The 15,885-nt window shown below is 40.0% G+C and overlaps 1 protein-coding gene across 1 annotated transcript; it reads left to right on the top strand.

The window, feature by feature from the left end:
* Window positions 1-13,938: 13,938 nt before the first annotated feature.
* On the top strand, window positions 13,939-15,662 carry LOC147457731 (uncharacterized). Its single transcript, XM_086512550.1, has 3 exons — window positions 13,939-14,118; window positions 14,210-14,390; window positions 15,089-15,662. Exons 1-3 carry the CDS (start codon window positions 14,077-14,079, stop codon window positions 15,169-15,171), a joined length of 306 nt encoding a protein of 101 aa, XP_086368676.1. The 5' UTR covers window positions 13,939-14,076; the 3' UTR covers window positions 15,172-15,662.
* The last annotated feature ends 223 nt before the right edge of the window (window positions 15,663-15,885 follow it).

The following is a 15,885-nucleotide window of genomic DNA, read 5'->3' as shown; positions in this document are numbered from 1 at the left end:
AGAAAGTTACAAAAAAGTTGAGGCTTATAACTTGATTTTCTCAATCTAGGCTATAGAGAGAAGATACTCCATATTGTCTCAATATAAGCTGGGAAATGCAATGGACTGATTGGGCCAGACTCAAGTGAAGAGGTTACTGGAACAATCAAAATACATCACATGTTTATTTAACTAATCAATGATCTTAACATGATTCTCTTCCTCTCTAGGCTAGAGAGATGAGATGTTTGTAATTGACCTGAGAGTCACCATCACAAAAGCAATGAAGGTGGTACTGATGGAAGTAGATATGCCAAATTAAACATTCACAAGTTGCTAAATTTCATTTAGGGGTTTTGATGATTTTTTTTGGAATAAAATGCCCTAAAAAACTTGGAATGGTATTCTTATTGTTCTAGAAGTCCTTGTAACAAGGGATATGGGCAAGAAAGTGCCAAAAGCGTTACTAAGAACCTTCAATTTGAGACGGGAAACATTTCAAGGTATACAACATAATCTTTTGGGCTCAAAACGGCTTAAAATGACCCTCATCAATGGAGAAATTCCAAAGAGTGAGCGAGATTTTTTGAGCAAATAAAAATCGAGCAAACTAATCCAATGAAAGTTCAAGGAGCTTATGTAACCTTGCCACCTCTACTAATAGCATTTTGGACTTGATTAAACATCAGAGTCTCTTAGAGAACTCATCCTAAGCACACCCATATGTAACATGCCTGGTTGCACATCAAGACATACGATGAAGGCTACACAAATACAGAGCAAGAAGAGAGTGATGATGATATGCTGAAGATTGATGCCGACTTATTTGGTGTCACTATAGAGGGTTTTCATGAAAAGAGGAAATGAAACCACAGGTTCATGGTATAGGAGCCGAGGAAGTAGCAAGTATGTTGAGCGAGGATTTAATCAAGTAGGAGAAAGAGAGTTATGTGCAGCTTTGTGCATCCTATCCAAGTATTTTTGCAACAGAGTACAAAGATCTATGAGGTGTGAAGTGAATCGAGCATAAGATTGTTCTCATGAGGGATTCAAGCCGAAAGCACAGAAACTGAGGAGATTAGGAGGGATACAAAAAGAAGCCCTTTGGCATGAGATAAACAAAGCTTAGATGTTGGATGCATGTATCATCTATCTTGTGAAGAATTCTTAGGGCTTCCAAAGTACAAGTCTATTGGTCTTGCCTAATTAAGAAAAATACTCACCTCTTTTCCTTACAATGTTATAAAGCTTGGCAAGAATTTTCGATCAGAGAAATCATGCTATCCCCTTTGAAATTAAAATGCAAAAGTTCATCCCTTTCCAATAAATTCTGGGAGGCTTGGTTTACTCTTAAAAGACAGTGGCTCCCTCCACCTAAAACTTATATGACTATGTCCTTATCCTTCAAGATTCCATCTAGATTGGTGTTACCATATACATGTGGTAGCGATGTGTGTGAACGCACTTAGGACCATCGGGGCATTTTTTCCCTCACTATGTGCATTGTATATACGAACATCACTCTAGGGTTATCTTATCTTTCCATTGCACACTAAGTAATATACTCTCTGTTGTGTGCTCGCCTTGAGCTTCCTTCATCTTCTCTAAGCTGTGTGTGTTTTCTTGCAACCCTAATTCCAACAATTAGTATCAGAGTAGGTTGCATCCTCTCGGGCTTAGTCACCAATAGCTCCAACACATGCTTGCTCACTTTCTCCTATTTCTTAGAGCTTTGGCGAGTGTCAAGTCGACAAATATTTTGGGAAATCTTGTTTCGGGCTCATTTCAGCCTCCATTTCCACTACAAGCAGTACTGCATGTTATGGAATTGATATTTTATTGTTTATTGCAGTTGACAGGTGGAAAAGACTTGACTGAGTTAGGCTATTGCAAAATGATATCATATTTATGTATATTTGATTATTCAAGTGCTCTTTATGAGTTTTGGCCATTTATGACCGGCCGGCCAGTTTGTACTCACAATTGACCATTTAAGAAATCTATAAAACAAATACGTGCAAGAGGGAAATGGTCACTCTTGCACGGGGGGAGATTGCACCCAGTGTTTGTGTACTTCTTCTCCCCTCTCCCCTCTTCTCTCTCGCCGTGTTGGCGTAGCACTCCGCTCTAGGAGGTGCGCCTGCACGCGCTCTCTCGCTCTCTCTCGCACTATGTTCCTCTCTATTCGTGTATCTTGCGATTATGCGTCTATGTGGTCGACAGGTATGTAGATTTATTCATTTATCTCTTGCTATGTGCTATTTTCGAGTAGTTTGCAGGGCTCTCTACGCTCCCGTCTATAGCAGTGGTATCAAAGCGAGGTGATAAGTTCTCGGCCTTGCAATAACCAACGCTATGGAAATAATAAACCTCAATGATAAGTATTTTCTTTGTTTTTGTACATGACAAGTGCAAGTTGCTGATTGTGTTTACACAAAAAAAGAGCATAACAATGCATTGGTGAATGATGTCGATTATGTATTATTCTTTATTTTGTTAAGAGAGAAGGGTTGAGCCCCGACCATAAGGAAATAGCATTGTAATAACTATCTAATTGTGGGTTAATTGCATAAGGCTGACTTATATAGTCTTGCGCCACTAACCGTGCAAGGGTAGGTAGAGCAATAGAGCGGGTTTAACGGCATGAGGAAAGAAGTAAGAGGCAAAGAGACTTTAGCAACGTTTGCTTAGGTGCAATTTTGTTTAACAAGGAATTAGAGATCCTGAAAAATCTTTGATAATTTTAAGTTGTCCCAAGACCTATGGCGAAAGGAGTCTCTCAAGATTTTGTGCTTAGGGTAGTAGGAGGCCCTATTGGGAGATGGTAAATATGGGAATCGACCCCATGCTGGTGGAATTATTTTTCAAAATAAATAAATGATTAAATCATCACGACCATGGTAGCAGCACTAGGAGCGGATGGAGGCTTGGACGACATAAGTTGCAGAGGCCAAGCAACAGACTTCCATCGAGCACACCGTCGAGCAAGCAGTAGGGCTCCCTCGCCTTCATCTTCACCTACCCAAGTGACGTGCATGCAAAAAAAAATAGTAATTAAATTCTTCCTAGCAGACCACGCTCAACCTGCACCTCTGGTTGCGTAGGCGGAACTGCACTCTCTCTCTATCTCTCTCTCTCCCTCTGTTTTCAGTTGTCGCCCACACCAAACTCTCTCTTGCTACAGCCGCTAGCCCAACCCCATGCAGTCGTTTCTCTCTCTCTCTCTCTCTCTCTCTCTCTCTCTCTCTCTCTGTGCGATGAAGAACTCTACTTCTCTCTCTCTCTCTCTCTCTCTCTCTCTCTCTCTCTCTCTCTCTCTCTCTCTCGTCAGATGACTGTCTATAAATATGGAGCAGCAGTTCGTTGCCCAACGTCGCAAGGACACCAGGACACAGCTGCAGTGGGGCGCCCACCCACTCAAATCTCTCTCTCTCTCTCTCTCTCTCTCTCCAGTTGGTAGCCACCCGGCTCTCTCTCTCTCTGGCCACCATGCTGAAGCGATAGTTGGCCAGTTTCATCTGCAATTTGACTCGCTTTTTTTTTACAACTGCACACACATCCCCCCTCTCCGTTGCCTGCCATGCAGCCGTCCTCAACCACTAGATGCCACACCTTATGGCGGAATTCTCATGCAGATCGAGAGCTGCCAACTTTCTGTTTGTTTTTAACGTAGACCACTCCTTTTTTTCGCTTCAGTTAGCGCCAACCACCACCCACTACATCGAGTCGCAATATGGATTTACCCTTCACTCTCTTCCTCCCTCCATGCATGCTCCCAACCCACTCCACAGATGCAACCTTCTGTGCCGCCATGTTTCTTTCTGGATTTCTCTCTCTGCCCCTCGTTATTGCAGGACAATTACGCACACACCTGGGTTTGACTCCTTCAATCATAGACCTTCATGATAACTAGTTGTGAACTATTGGCGTTGTCCTTGAGATGCATACAAATCTGATACACTCCTGTTTGACTGCGACTCCATGTTGTATACCACCATCTCTTGACTCAAACCTCAAACCCTGATAGAAGATACTTCTCTTGAAGCATACAAAAATCCTTTGCCTGTTTTATCTGGGCTTCTACGTCGCTCATCTTCCTGAACAGATTCACCCTTAAGAAAAATTTTCGTGCCTTTTCGTACTTCGCCAGCAGGACAAAGATTCTTAGCTGTTCGGAATTCAGTCCTCACATGTAGATGTTGCCCCTGCTCACTGATGAGGTTAGTGATAGAGTGCTCGCTAAGGGGCGTTTCTCACTAAACGAGTGCCCATACGACAATGGTCGGCCCTCGACTACTTGCAGAAGCGGACATTGTGGACGCTCTTCGAAGACCACTCCAATACTTTCTCTGATGCCGGGCATTCACGGGAATTGACGACAACGATGATTTTCATCTGACATTCTTAACCTTTAAATCTCAATCTTTCACCCTTCTTTGTTTTATTTTAATACCTAGGCATTGGATTACATCATTGAGGATTGTGTCAGTTTGGTCTCATACTTGTAATTCTAATTTCTCCCTCATTGACTATGGTTGAGTTTGGTTCTCATGCTCAACTGTGTATGCTTATGAATTGTTCCAGCATCAATGGTCACTAGTGCTTGTAATTTCTAGTCCTAGCAGTGTCTTATGCTGCTATCGATGCTTTGTCCACTTATCGTTTCCTAGCAAGACTAGATACAGTTGCTGCTCGGAACACTAAGGAATGCTTGATTTCCAAAAAAATAAATATAAAATAAATAAATACATATAGATCTTTTAGATCTCTTGTGATAGTTTTCGTCGATCTTAATTTTATTGAGTTCACCTTTATTTGCATCTTGTTATTACACTTACGTTTTCACCCATATGTGATATGATCTTTGTAACTTCACCACATTCCAGGCTCCGCTATTTTGGTAATCCTCCACAAACCACAAACTCTCCATGTGTCATGCAAATGTATCACGATCCATTTTCTACATAAGTAGTATTGCAAGCTAAACTCTGGTAATAGCTATCCATATTACCATGCATACGCCTAGCGAGTCACTATTTCGTCAGTAATATTGAGAGTTAGAATCATATCAAATACCTCATGCACATTAGTGCATCCCTCGCACAACTAATGGGTGCATAGGGCTTGTCAGTTTATTCCAATTGAACTTTCATACTAAAGAAGCATGGCAAACGTGCCCAAACTACATTGTCCACAACCGGATAACTGAAACACACACTACCAAGTCCAACTTAGGGTCAAATGCTACCCCATTACATCTAGGCTCTAGGAAATTTAAGTTTCTATTCGTAGGGATTATTTTACTTACTGTAATTTTCTTTCTCTTTATTGTTGTTTAATCTCGACATAACCAATGCACATTGAATGATAACATATTGTCATTGATTCTTTTCATTGAGTAGTTCATGAGTGCAAAGCTTTTGTAGTAGTGTGGTGGATAACACATAAACAAACCAACTATTTTTCTTTTAAGTGAGGTGGAACTATCTATTTGGTATCAATTATTTTGCAGTACTTCAAATTTCGTATCATTTTGGTGTTGTTAAAACAAAACCAGTTGTTTGAAATTCGCCCTTCCACTATATTGTGTCTACATTTAAAGGACATGGGTATCCAAGGAATTCATTCAAGGACGCACTAATAAACACGACCTTGCAAGCACTTAATATTGAGACATATTATTTTGTGTGTGATGACTAACTTTCATAACTCTCATTATCATGTGTTTTTTAGTACTTAACAAGATTCATATTTTCATTCTAGTGATTTTAAACTCACCCCTACCTTCAAAGGATATGTTTGCATGTGTCTATGATCCTTTCTAATTTTGATATAGATACTCCTCCCATGTGTAATAGTTTTGAGTTTTTCTATATACATTGGTACCACTTTCGATGTTAGGTCACTATTTATTACCCTACATTGGTACCACTTTCGATGTTAAGTCACTATTTATTACCCAACATTAATCAGAATGGCACCTTCTTTTATTTCATGGCCAATTCTTAACACAAAATTAACACATTTTGAATTTGTTAACTATCCTTTGGTTAAGTTTGATAGTTGCAGCTTTCTCGTACCTGTGCCTATCCCCCCCCCCACACACAATGGTATATACATTTTCAAAAAAAAAAAAAAAAAGGTATACCCTCTTGGTATATACATCAAATACGTCATTCCTTTTTTCTTATTTCATTTATCTGTATTGTGTTCTAAGTTGAATACTCAAACACTACTAAGGTCATGGCTTCTGATTGTATTGAAAGGAGATTTTATTGAGATGGTTTGCCAATTAGCTATGCAGCTACTCAGGTGAGCTAAGGTGCTTTGAGTTAGTTAACCAAAAAGAAAAAAAAATATTGTAAGTACTCTGCTACTCAACTAACTCCAATGTGGTGTCACACAGGTATTCACTGTTTTGCTTTTTATGTATTGCCTAGTCCATTGGTCACGAACATACAGATTCGCCGATCTAGGCAGTGTGTAGATACTCAACTTGGTGCAGATTCGCCGATTTAGACATCACATTAATAAACTTCAGATTTATGGTTTTTAAACAATATCCAATGCAGATCCGCCGATTTAGGCAGCATTAGTGCAGATTCGCCGATTTAGGCAGCATGCTTTATTGGTGTCGACTCGCCGGATGAGGCAACACCAATCACAAAATCATGTTGCAGTGACTGGCCACCACTGTAACTGGTATGATTTTGTTACACGGGTACATGATGAAAGCGATTTGGATTTGGACGTGGAATTGTAATTGGATTGGGATTTGGTATCTGGTGATTATTACGGTAGTGTTTATGTGATGAGACTTGACATTATGAGATTGATGATGAGTGTGACCAATGATATCCTGATTCATCAGGGTATGACATATACTGCTTATTCTAGTGGTATGGGACACTAGAATAGGTAGTATGTGGATGACGGCAGGCATAAGCTACTGTTGTTTAGTTTCTTAAATTTTTATATTATTATGTGATGTTTTGACACAACATACTAATCACTATTTTTGACAAGTATTGTTTGCAGATTTTTATCTTCACAACTGAGGACAGTTGCTTTCCAACGGAGAGGTATGTTATGGATTTGATATTTTATTGTTTATTGCAGTTGACAGGTGGAAAAGACTTGACCGAGTTAGGCTATTGCAAAAGGATATCATATTTATGTATATTTGATTATTCAAGTGCTCTTTATGAGCTTTGGCCATTTATGACCGGCCGGCTAGTTTGTACTCACAATTGACCATTTAAGAAATCTATAAAACAAATACGTGCAAGAGGGAAATGGTCACTCTTGCACGGGGGGAGATTGCACCCAGTGTCTGTGTACTTCTTCTCCCCTCTCCCCACTTCTCTCTCGCCGTGCCGGCGTAGCACTCCGCTCTAAGAGGTGCGCCTGCACGCTCTCTCTCGCACTATGTTCCTCTCTGTTTGTGTATCTTGCGATTATGTGTCTATGTGGTCGACAGGTATGTAGATTTATTCATTTATCTCTTGCTATGTGCTATTTTCGAGTAGTTTGCAGGGCTCTCTACGCTCCCGTCTGTAGCACTGCATAGGCTATTTTGTCATTTTGTGTATAATTTTTGTCGATGCCGTTTTTTTCCATAACAAGTCCCTTACAGTCTTCTACAGTTTGTGCTATATAGCATGTGTTGTTCTTGTTTAAGAAGTGGGATGGAAAGGTGGTTTTTGATAATTAAGGCCCATAATAATTGTTAGAGGATGATGAGAGTTGTTTTTTAAATTTCTCTCATACCATTACAATAAGGGCCATTGGAGAAAGATGTTAATCTTAACAATGCTTTGGACAATATGTAAACCAAATGTGGTGTACTTTAAAGGGTTGTCCACCCATAGATAAAAGAAGAGGATGAAGAACTTAAGGAGGGAAAGAGCTACATGCATAGAGCAAAAAAATGAGTAGCACCGAGGCTTGTTATGCAAAAAGTGATGACTATAGGTTGGGGATGATGCAAAGCTTGAAACAAAAAGTGATGGAGAAGCTAGGTGCAACTTTTTGGAGCCATAGCCATCCATTTTGGTGCAAGTCCAATGACAGACTATCACATCGTCCAGGTCCAATGACAAAGTGCCACATCATCAAGCATCCTTTCCCATGCGGGCTTTAAAAGCGACTTTTGGTTTTGGTGGGAGTGGGAGCTATATATGGGGGTTATTTTTTATGAGCAGAGGTGGGAGTTACTTCTTTAGCGAGAAAAAAAAAGAGTTTTTTTGAAGGGGAACAAGTAGGAGAACGAGTAATTGTCGGTAGAAAAAGAGAAGATTTGCAAGTTTTGGGTTTGAAGAAGAAATACGAGAGGAAGCCCTGCATCTCTCTTTTGACCTCGGAGAGCAGAATATATTGTGCTTCTCCCTCTCTCGACTTTGGAGGGAAGAATGCTAAAAAGAAGGTTCATCCCCAGTTTTTTGAGTTTGACATCAAAAAGAAATTGGACTTTGTTTTTTTTTCATGATAGAGCACAAGAGGAGACTAAAGGGAAAAAATGGGAGATCAGAGATTTTTTTTTTTAAAGGTAGATTTGTGATGCAAGATGAAAAGATTGTTGGTAGAGCAAGAAGAAAACGAGGAAGTGTTGAAGGAAAAAAAGGGAAGAGCAAGACAAAAAGAGGAATAATAAGCCTTCTTTTGTGCTCTCTTTTGTCAAAGGCATCACTTATCTCACTTCAGCTCTCAGTTAAAATTTGTATTTGATTTCAAAACTCATTAGCAATGTAGACTTTAATTCCAAAGCATCGTTTGTGCTTAAACTTCTTTTTGCTATGTGTCCTTTCTCTCTAGGGAGTAGCCCAATGCTGACCTACTCACCTTGCCAACATAGATCCCCCCGATAGTGTTGCAATAGCGATATGGCTAACTATATGGGCTGGAAATCTACTTGAGAGGAGGTAAGCAAATCAAAGAAGCATGTTCGCTTTGAGGATGGTCCTAGCTCTTCTTCTTCTTCATTTGGCAATTTTTATAATTCTTTCTCCAATTCTAGCGAGGAAGAGAAGAAATGGAAGAATCAAAGAAAGAACAAGAAAACCAAATCAAAGTTAAAGCATAAAAAGCAATCCATTAGATTAGAGGAGGAAACCTCTTCCACCTTTGATGGTTTAGACAATGATACCCACACTTTTGGTACCATTTATGGTAAGAAATTGAATCACATGTTACTAGCCACTCAATACGACAATCTAGAAAAGAAAAAGAATAAGCTAAAGGAGTTCAAGGATGGGGTCAGAGGTAATGTTTGACACTTTTTTTGGCTATAAAGATTCCCATCAAGCCTTTTCTTTCATACAACGGCTTGACAAGGCTCTTTTTGGAGGCAACTTGTGAAAACCCTCTAAAGTATGAAATGCATCTTTTTTTCTAAACGGAATGTTGTGACATGGTGGTCAACTATGCTTCCCTATAGCAAAGCACCGACCAAGTGGGATAAATTCAAGAAATTGTTTTCTTCAGTATGGTTGACATAGCAGTACGAGCAGGATGTAATTATAGTACGAGACCATGTGAAGATGCACGAAGATGATACTTTGTCTACTATAGACACGTGTTTCTGTTCAACTTGATCATGTTGTGCTTACTTCTTGTTATTACAAGGGAAGATGTCCGATGCCTTTTCAATAGCGAATGTGCTTTGTCGAAATTATCTTCAATAGCATACATACCTCAACGTCTCTTGTAGCCTCCAACTCCTCCTGAGGGAGTTGTTGTTACTCTATGGTGTTGTATGCTATCTACTCCCTTAGGATGCCAATAGCTTGTAACATGCCCTTCAAAGCTAGTGGTAGCCCCACTTCGCTTGAGGTGGGAGCCATCAAAATCACCTATTTGAAGAAAATAAGTGTGAGTTTTTAACGCGAAATAAAAATACGTTGCAATTGACTTACTCAAAACCAATATACATGCAAGAGCTCTTGATTGTCAATCCTCTACACGAAGCTTCCAACACTTGATACTCATCATCCAAAACTTGGTTCTCGATACACAATGGATTGATACACTCGATACATGCTTACACAAAGTTTGATGAACCCTTGATACACATAACACAATGCTTGATACTTGGAACTTAAAGCTTGTTGGTCTACTCTGCTTGAAAACACCGCCCTCAAAGCCTACTACTCGCTTGTCCAATCCTTGTATTTGCTAGATGCAAAAATAAGCCTTAATCCCTTGCTTTCATAGCCTCTAATTCTCCTAATTTTGTTGAGTTGTTGCTTTATATTTAGCCAAAATTGGACGCAATACGAGTCTTGACCTTCTTTTTATAATCGATTCTGCGAGAAGGGCTACTTGATGATGTGCCAAGCCAATGGGAGTGCACGGAATGTAACACTTTTCGTGCCAGAAAGGCCCCAACTTCCATCGTTGTTAGGCATATTTGCAAAAAATAAAAATAAAAATAATAAAATGTTAGACAGACCAAGAATATCATGTATTTGTCTCATAATCGATGACCACAACATACATTCATACAATGCTTCACACTACTTTAAAGTATCTATGAAAATTGCAACATCATTTGAGCTTCTCACACCACCAAAATGGAAGATTTACAAAATATCCAAGCCTTTGCGTTCCTAACCACGAACACACACTAAATCCCAGACAGAGACCTAAACACGCCCAAAATGGAAATCCAACTAGATGGAATCAGTCTAAAGGGCTCAGCCCAAAGAACTCCATAGAATTCAAAAACGCACAATTTCCCACGGAGATTGCCAAAATTGGAGAACATTATTGATGCTTCCCAAGAATCCCGAGCTTGCGCATTGTACCAGCACATGATAGAGGCAAATGAAGAAATCTTGATCCTCACCGCTTCTTCTATTGCTCTTACTTGCCGTTTGTAGCTCCTATGCCATAACATAGCTTTCATTCTATGTAAAGAGATAGAGAAGGAGAGAGCTTGAGCTCTTGCAAGTACACATGCATGCAACCAAGAGAGCACACAATGGAAATGAAGGTTGAAAGCTTCTTCTTCGTAACACTACTCAAAATGATGACAAGATCTACAAAACATAAGTGTGAATTACAACATCGGTCAATGTGAAACCACTCGTGAGTTAACTAGCAAGATAAGCGACCATCACTCTCTATAGGTATAACATGTTAGTGAAGCCCAATTTTAGTGTCACTAGCTATGATCCTCATGTCAGCTACCTCATGCTTGTGATGATAAATGCTGGTGAGAAGCCATCTAGGCATACCATTTGTTGAGCTTGATATCTCAACAATTGAGTGTTCACCCTCCTGCACCACCATCCACATGTGTAGAGTTTGCAACCATAATGGGTCATGCAGAGCTACGCTTGATGATATCTTGAACCCAAAATGATACGGCAATCAAAGCTTGACACTCTAAATTTCTAGAGCTAATTCATCATGGACAAATCATCATGGACTTACAAAAAAACTGTTGTTTGAGTAAGAAATATTATAGAAAGTTTGCCAAGAATAAATGTTGTCTCATTGTGTAAGTTGAGCGCCCCATGAAGTTGGGTATGGACAAAAACTGCAACAAATTGAATTTATTCTGATGTTGGCACACAAACCACCAATAAGGCTATGCTTATTGTGGTGGTCATGATTCCCTCCACTAGTGAGCATGGACACACCCATTCATGATCAAATTGACATGTGCATTTTGAAGGTGGATACTTGCCTGCGACCGACAATGCCATTTAGTAAGATAGTAAATTCCAACAAAAGAATGCAAGATGGAGTGAGTGACCTTTTTAACTTGATTTAGCAATGCCCTTTGTAACAAGTACAATTATTGAGATAGGCAAATGTATCCTTTATGTTTGAATTTTGACTATGAGATAATCTCATTTTGTATCTTATTATGAATTGAACTCTTCAACTTACAACTACTTTGTTGTATTGAATTGTATTGAAATGAGCATTGGCAACAAAGTGACTACAGTGAAGCCCCAACATCAAGTTATCAATGAGAGTTCCACCTTGTTCTTGAACATCATGCATGTGTAGTAGGATTGGACCACAAAGCCCCAACATCAAGTTATCTATGAGAGTTCCTCCTTGTTCTTGAACATCATGCATGTGTAGTAGGATTGGACCACAAGGTAGGGCAGGGATTCCGCTTCTTATAAAGTTTGGAGAGACACTGCGTCAACTCTCCACCATACTTTTGTATAGGGATCACTTAGGTGGTACACTATCTACTCTTTCGATAAGTTTTTATGTAGCTTTTATGAATTTAACTAGTGGTTTGCTTTTGTCCATTGCAAACTTGTTTAATGAAGGCATTACTGCGAAGGTCAGCAATCTATCTTGATAATAGATTACAGTGGTGTTGTACGCAAAATCGAGTACTTGCTTTCATTATAATACTCAAAGCTCGATTTTATCATTAAGGAGAAAAATTTTCATTCTCAATTTCATAAGACCAAAACAAAAATAGTTTGCTATCATATCTTGAAAAACATAGATTGTTGCTACTATGATAAGGCCAACCAAGCAAGACGCAAATATCGATCGAATTCTGTTGCCTTAAAGAAAACCGATAAGTTTTAACATGTTTTTGTGAGAAAATTGAGGAATTACTCAAGTTTTTTTTTAAAAAAAGAGAGAGATACCTACAACTTGAAATTACAACTCACACACCCGACTCCGTGAGGTGGAGCATCCCAACCGGATAGGCATGCCAATCCATCATATGGACTTTGGGAATAGCCTCTAAGGGACACATGTCACACGAGCTATCAAAGGGATTTGAACCCAAGACCTTGAGGATGGGACTCTTGCTCAATCAACTGAGCTAGCACTCCTTTGGGAGTTCAAATTTTGACCTAAAAGCCGAAAGAGTTTTAAGTGCTTTGACCTATGTGGAACTCGAGTAGGCTGAAATTTGAATGGACACTAAAATTAGATCTCAATAGGTAGGGTAGGAAAACTAGATACACCTAAGAGTCCAAAGCCTGTGAGAGGGAAAGGTAGGAATCAGGAATTTGGAAACAACGCTCTGACGAGCTCGTCAAGGGGTATCAACAGGTGGGCTTGGCATTATATTACTTGGGTCAATCTCGCTACAGCTCCACGACTACCTTCAGATGCTCATCTATTCAGGGAGCTTACTACCGATATCTGCATGAAGGTGCCCAACAGGTGAGTGCAATAGCCTACATGCTTTCATGGGACACACCCTTTCTCTGCTTCCCTCCCCCCCTTACCCCACCAATGGCTTCCACTGCAACCTCTGCCACGAGCAAGGCTGTGGCCCCGTCTACCACTGCTCCGATTGCGATTTCGACCTCCATGTTGCTTGTGCTGCAATGACCGTCCAGCACACTCACTTTGCCCACCCTCATCATCCCCTTCATCTCACTCATTGCGGTACTCTTGGACGCAAGTGCGACAGCTGTGGATCCAAGATTCGCAAATGGTCTTTTCGATGCGAACCTTGCGATTTCGACATGCACTCTGTGTGTGCGAGAGCGCCGCGATTCATCATGCACCCTCGTCACCCGCACCCGCTCGAGCTTCTGAATTCTTCTGGTGGCATCCCAGCAGGTATGGTTGTCCGGTGCAATGGATGCAGAAAAACTGTCACAGACCTTTTCTATTGTTGTCGTAGCTGTCGGTTTTATTTACACCAAGCGTGTGCGACGCTGCCGACCAACATTAAGCATGTCAAACACCAAGCCCACATACTTGTATTGGTAGATTCACTGGTCCATGAGCACAAGGCTTGTCCCAGATGCAGGGATTGTGGAAGCGTCATAGAAGGCTGGCGCTTTAATTGTTCGACTTGCGACTTCAATCTTCACCCTACTTGTGCAAACTTGATACATGAGCTTCCTCATGAAAACCTACAAATTACAGTGAGGCACAAGGTTAATGATGCGACAACATCGGCGAACGTGCGTGCTGCACACAATGTTCCCTCTTGTGTGCGTGCATCTGTGCGTACATCTTTGCCTGCTCCAGTGCATATCGATGTGCCAAATAACAATGATTGGGAGGCAGTGAAGAAAGTTCTACGATTTGCTCAAGAAATGGTGAAAGTCACTGCGCTGCTACCGCAAGAAAGTGCTTCCTCAAATCATGAAGACAAAGAGCAGGACCATTGCCCAACATGCCTGGAAGGTAGTAGAACAAATTATTAAAGCTTTTATAATGAGAACATCAGATGCCCAAGGGAGGTGAAGTTGCTCACTGTTTGTTAAAATGTCGTCAGGCTTTGATTCGACAAATCCGAAAAAGCTTACTAGCTGTGGGCACTCTTTCCATATGGCTTGCATTTTGGAGTGGATGGAAAGGAGCAATTATTGTCCGATATGCCGCAGCCACCTTGAAATTGAAATTTACTGAATTTGTTTTTGCAAGGTTGAGGTCAACATTTATGAAGAGGCAAACAGGTATGTCCTTGATATTGATGTTGCATGATCTATTATTTACAAGTCATTCCCTTCTCTTTGGTTTTTAACTTAAGGGCAACCTCATGTGTTTGTGTATAAGGATTTGAAAACAAAAGGGTGCGTTTTAACTGCAAGTTTTTTTAATGAAAATTGCATGTGATATAGCGATCCAAAAACAAAATGGTGTATCTTTGAATTTTGGTATGTTTTGCACTACTGGCATCTTCAAACATTTTACGAATATTGGCCGCCACTTTTCTTAGTGTGGTTTTGTTAGCCCTGCGGTATGTATGTTATGAAAATGATTTGGTTTATACTGATGTTCTTAGAATTCTCCGGTTGAAAAAGCCAGTCAATTAATAAAGCAATTTGAAGTCAATCTACGTTGTGAACATTATTTCCCCCGTGTTCTGTCTCCTTATGTTGTAATGGATTTGTCTTCTCCTGATTTTTGGCCTGCACGGCAGTGTCATCTAGCAAAGCTTGAAAGCAATCCTAAACAGCATATTCCTTTGAAAGAAATCTCAAAAGGAATATTTCAGTCAGGATTTATGTGTGTAATAAGGACTAGTCACTCCTCGTATTGTGCATATAGTTGTACTAATAAAATGTTCTTCTGTAAAAATCTCACTTTTTTTTGGTCATGCATTTTTTCCGTGTTCTTCCACCTTTAACTTCTTTTGCTCATGATACACAAGGCAATGTGCTTGGAGGTCTTGTGCAATTGAGGAAGAGCCATGCACAGTTGCCATTCGTTTCAAGCAGTGGGGCAGCAAATTGATCCACCCAAGGAAGAGATTTTCATGGAAGCATTAAGGATGATCTTTTCCCAGATAAACAAAGATGTATAATGGTTGCCTCTTGTTCTCTAGAGAGTGCAAGGACTTCCATCCACAAGCTATCAATGGTGAGCTTAAGCCTTGGTATGATTTGGACATCTCCAACAAGCATTATATATTCAAAGAGCATTTAGAAAATTACGGTTTTTCAATGGGAATGCTAGTTTCAGGTGTGGCATACTAAAGTATATGGAGCAACTACATTGTAGAATACATAACCAGTAAGACCTTTGAAGGCACGGGAAAAGCTCCATTTAAGGTTATTAGTGTGCGAAGACCTTTTGTAAAGACATAAACAGAGCTCCAATTAAGGCTATTAGTTTGTGCTAAGACCGTCTTGGAAAGCATGAGCAAAGCCCCAATTAAGGCTATTGGTTTGTGATTGTGAAAATTTGTTGGAGGTAATCTAAGAAAATTAAATGTTTTTGTGGTTTCGATGTTTCCAAAAATGATGTTGTACTTCTCAAGACTAGAAGTCTGGAGTTGTCACACTTATAGTGATTTGAACATTGTAGATCAAATATAGCACAATCACAAGGTTGCACCAAACCAACCTCTTGACTATAGCTAAGCCCACTTTAACTTCCTCCAAATTTATGTAGTGTGTTTATGTGCCTTGTTCATGGCATTGTAGCTTGCCTATAAATGGTTGAGCT

This window comes from Adiantum capillus-veneris, chromosome 5, assembly GCF_014529385.1.
Source record: "Adiantum capillus-veneris isolate H3 chromosome 5, ASM1452938v2, whole genome shotgun sequence".
In the NCBI taxonomy this organism is placed as follows: Eukaryota; Viridiplantae; Streptophyta; class Polypodiopsida; order Polypodiales; family Pteridaceae; genus Adiantum; species Adiantum capillus-veneris.
The sequence above is the reverse complement of the archived record's forward strand: the minus strand, read 5'-3'. Positions and strand labels throughout refer to the sequence as shown.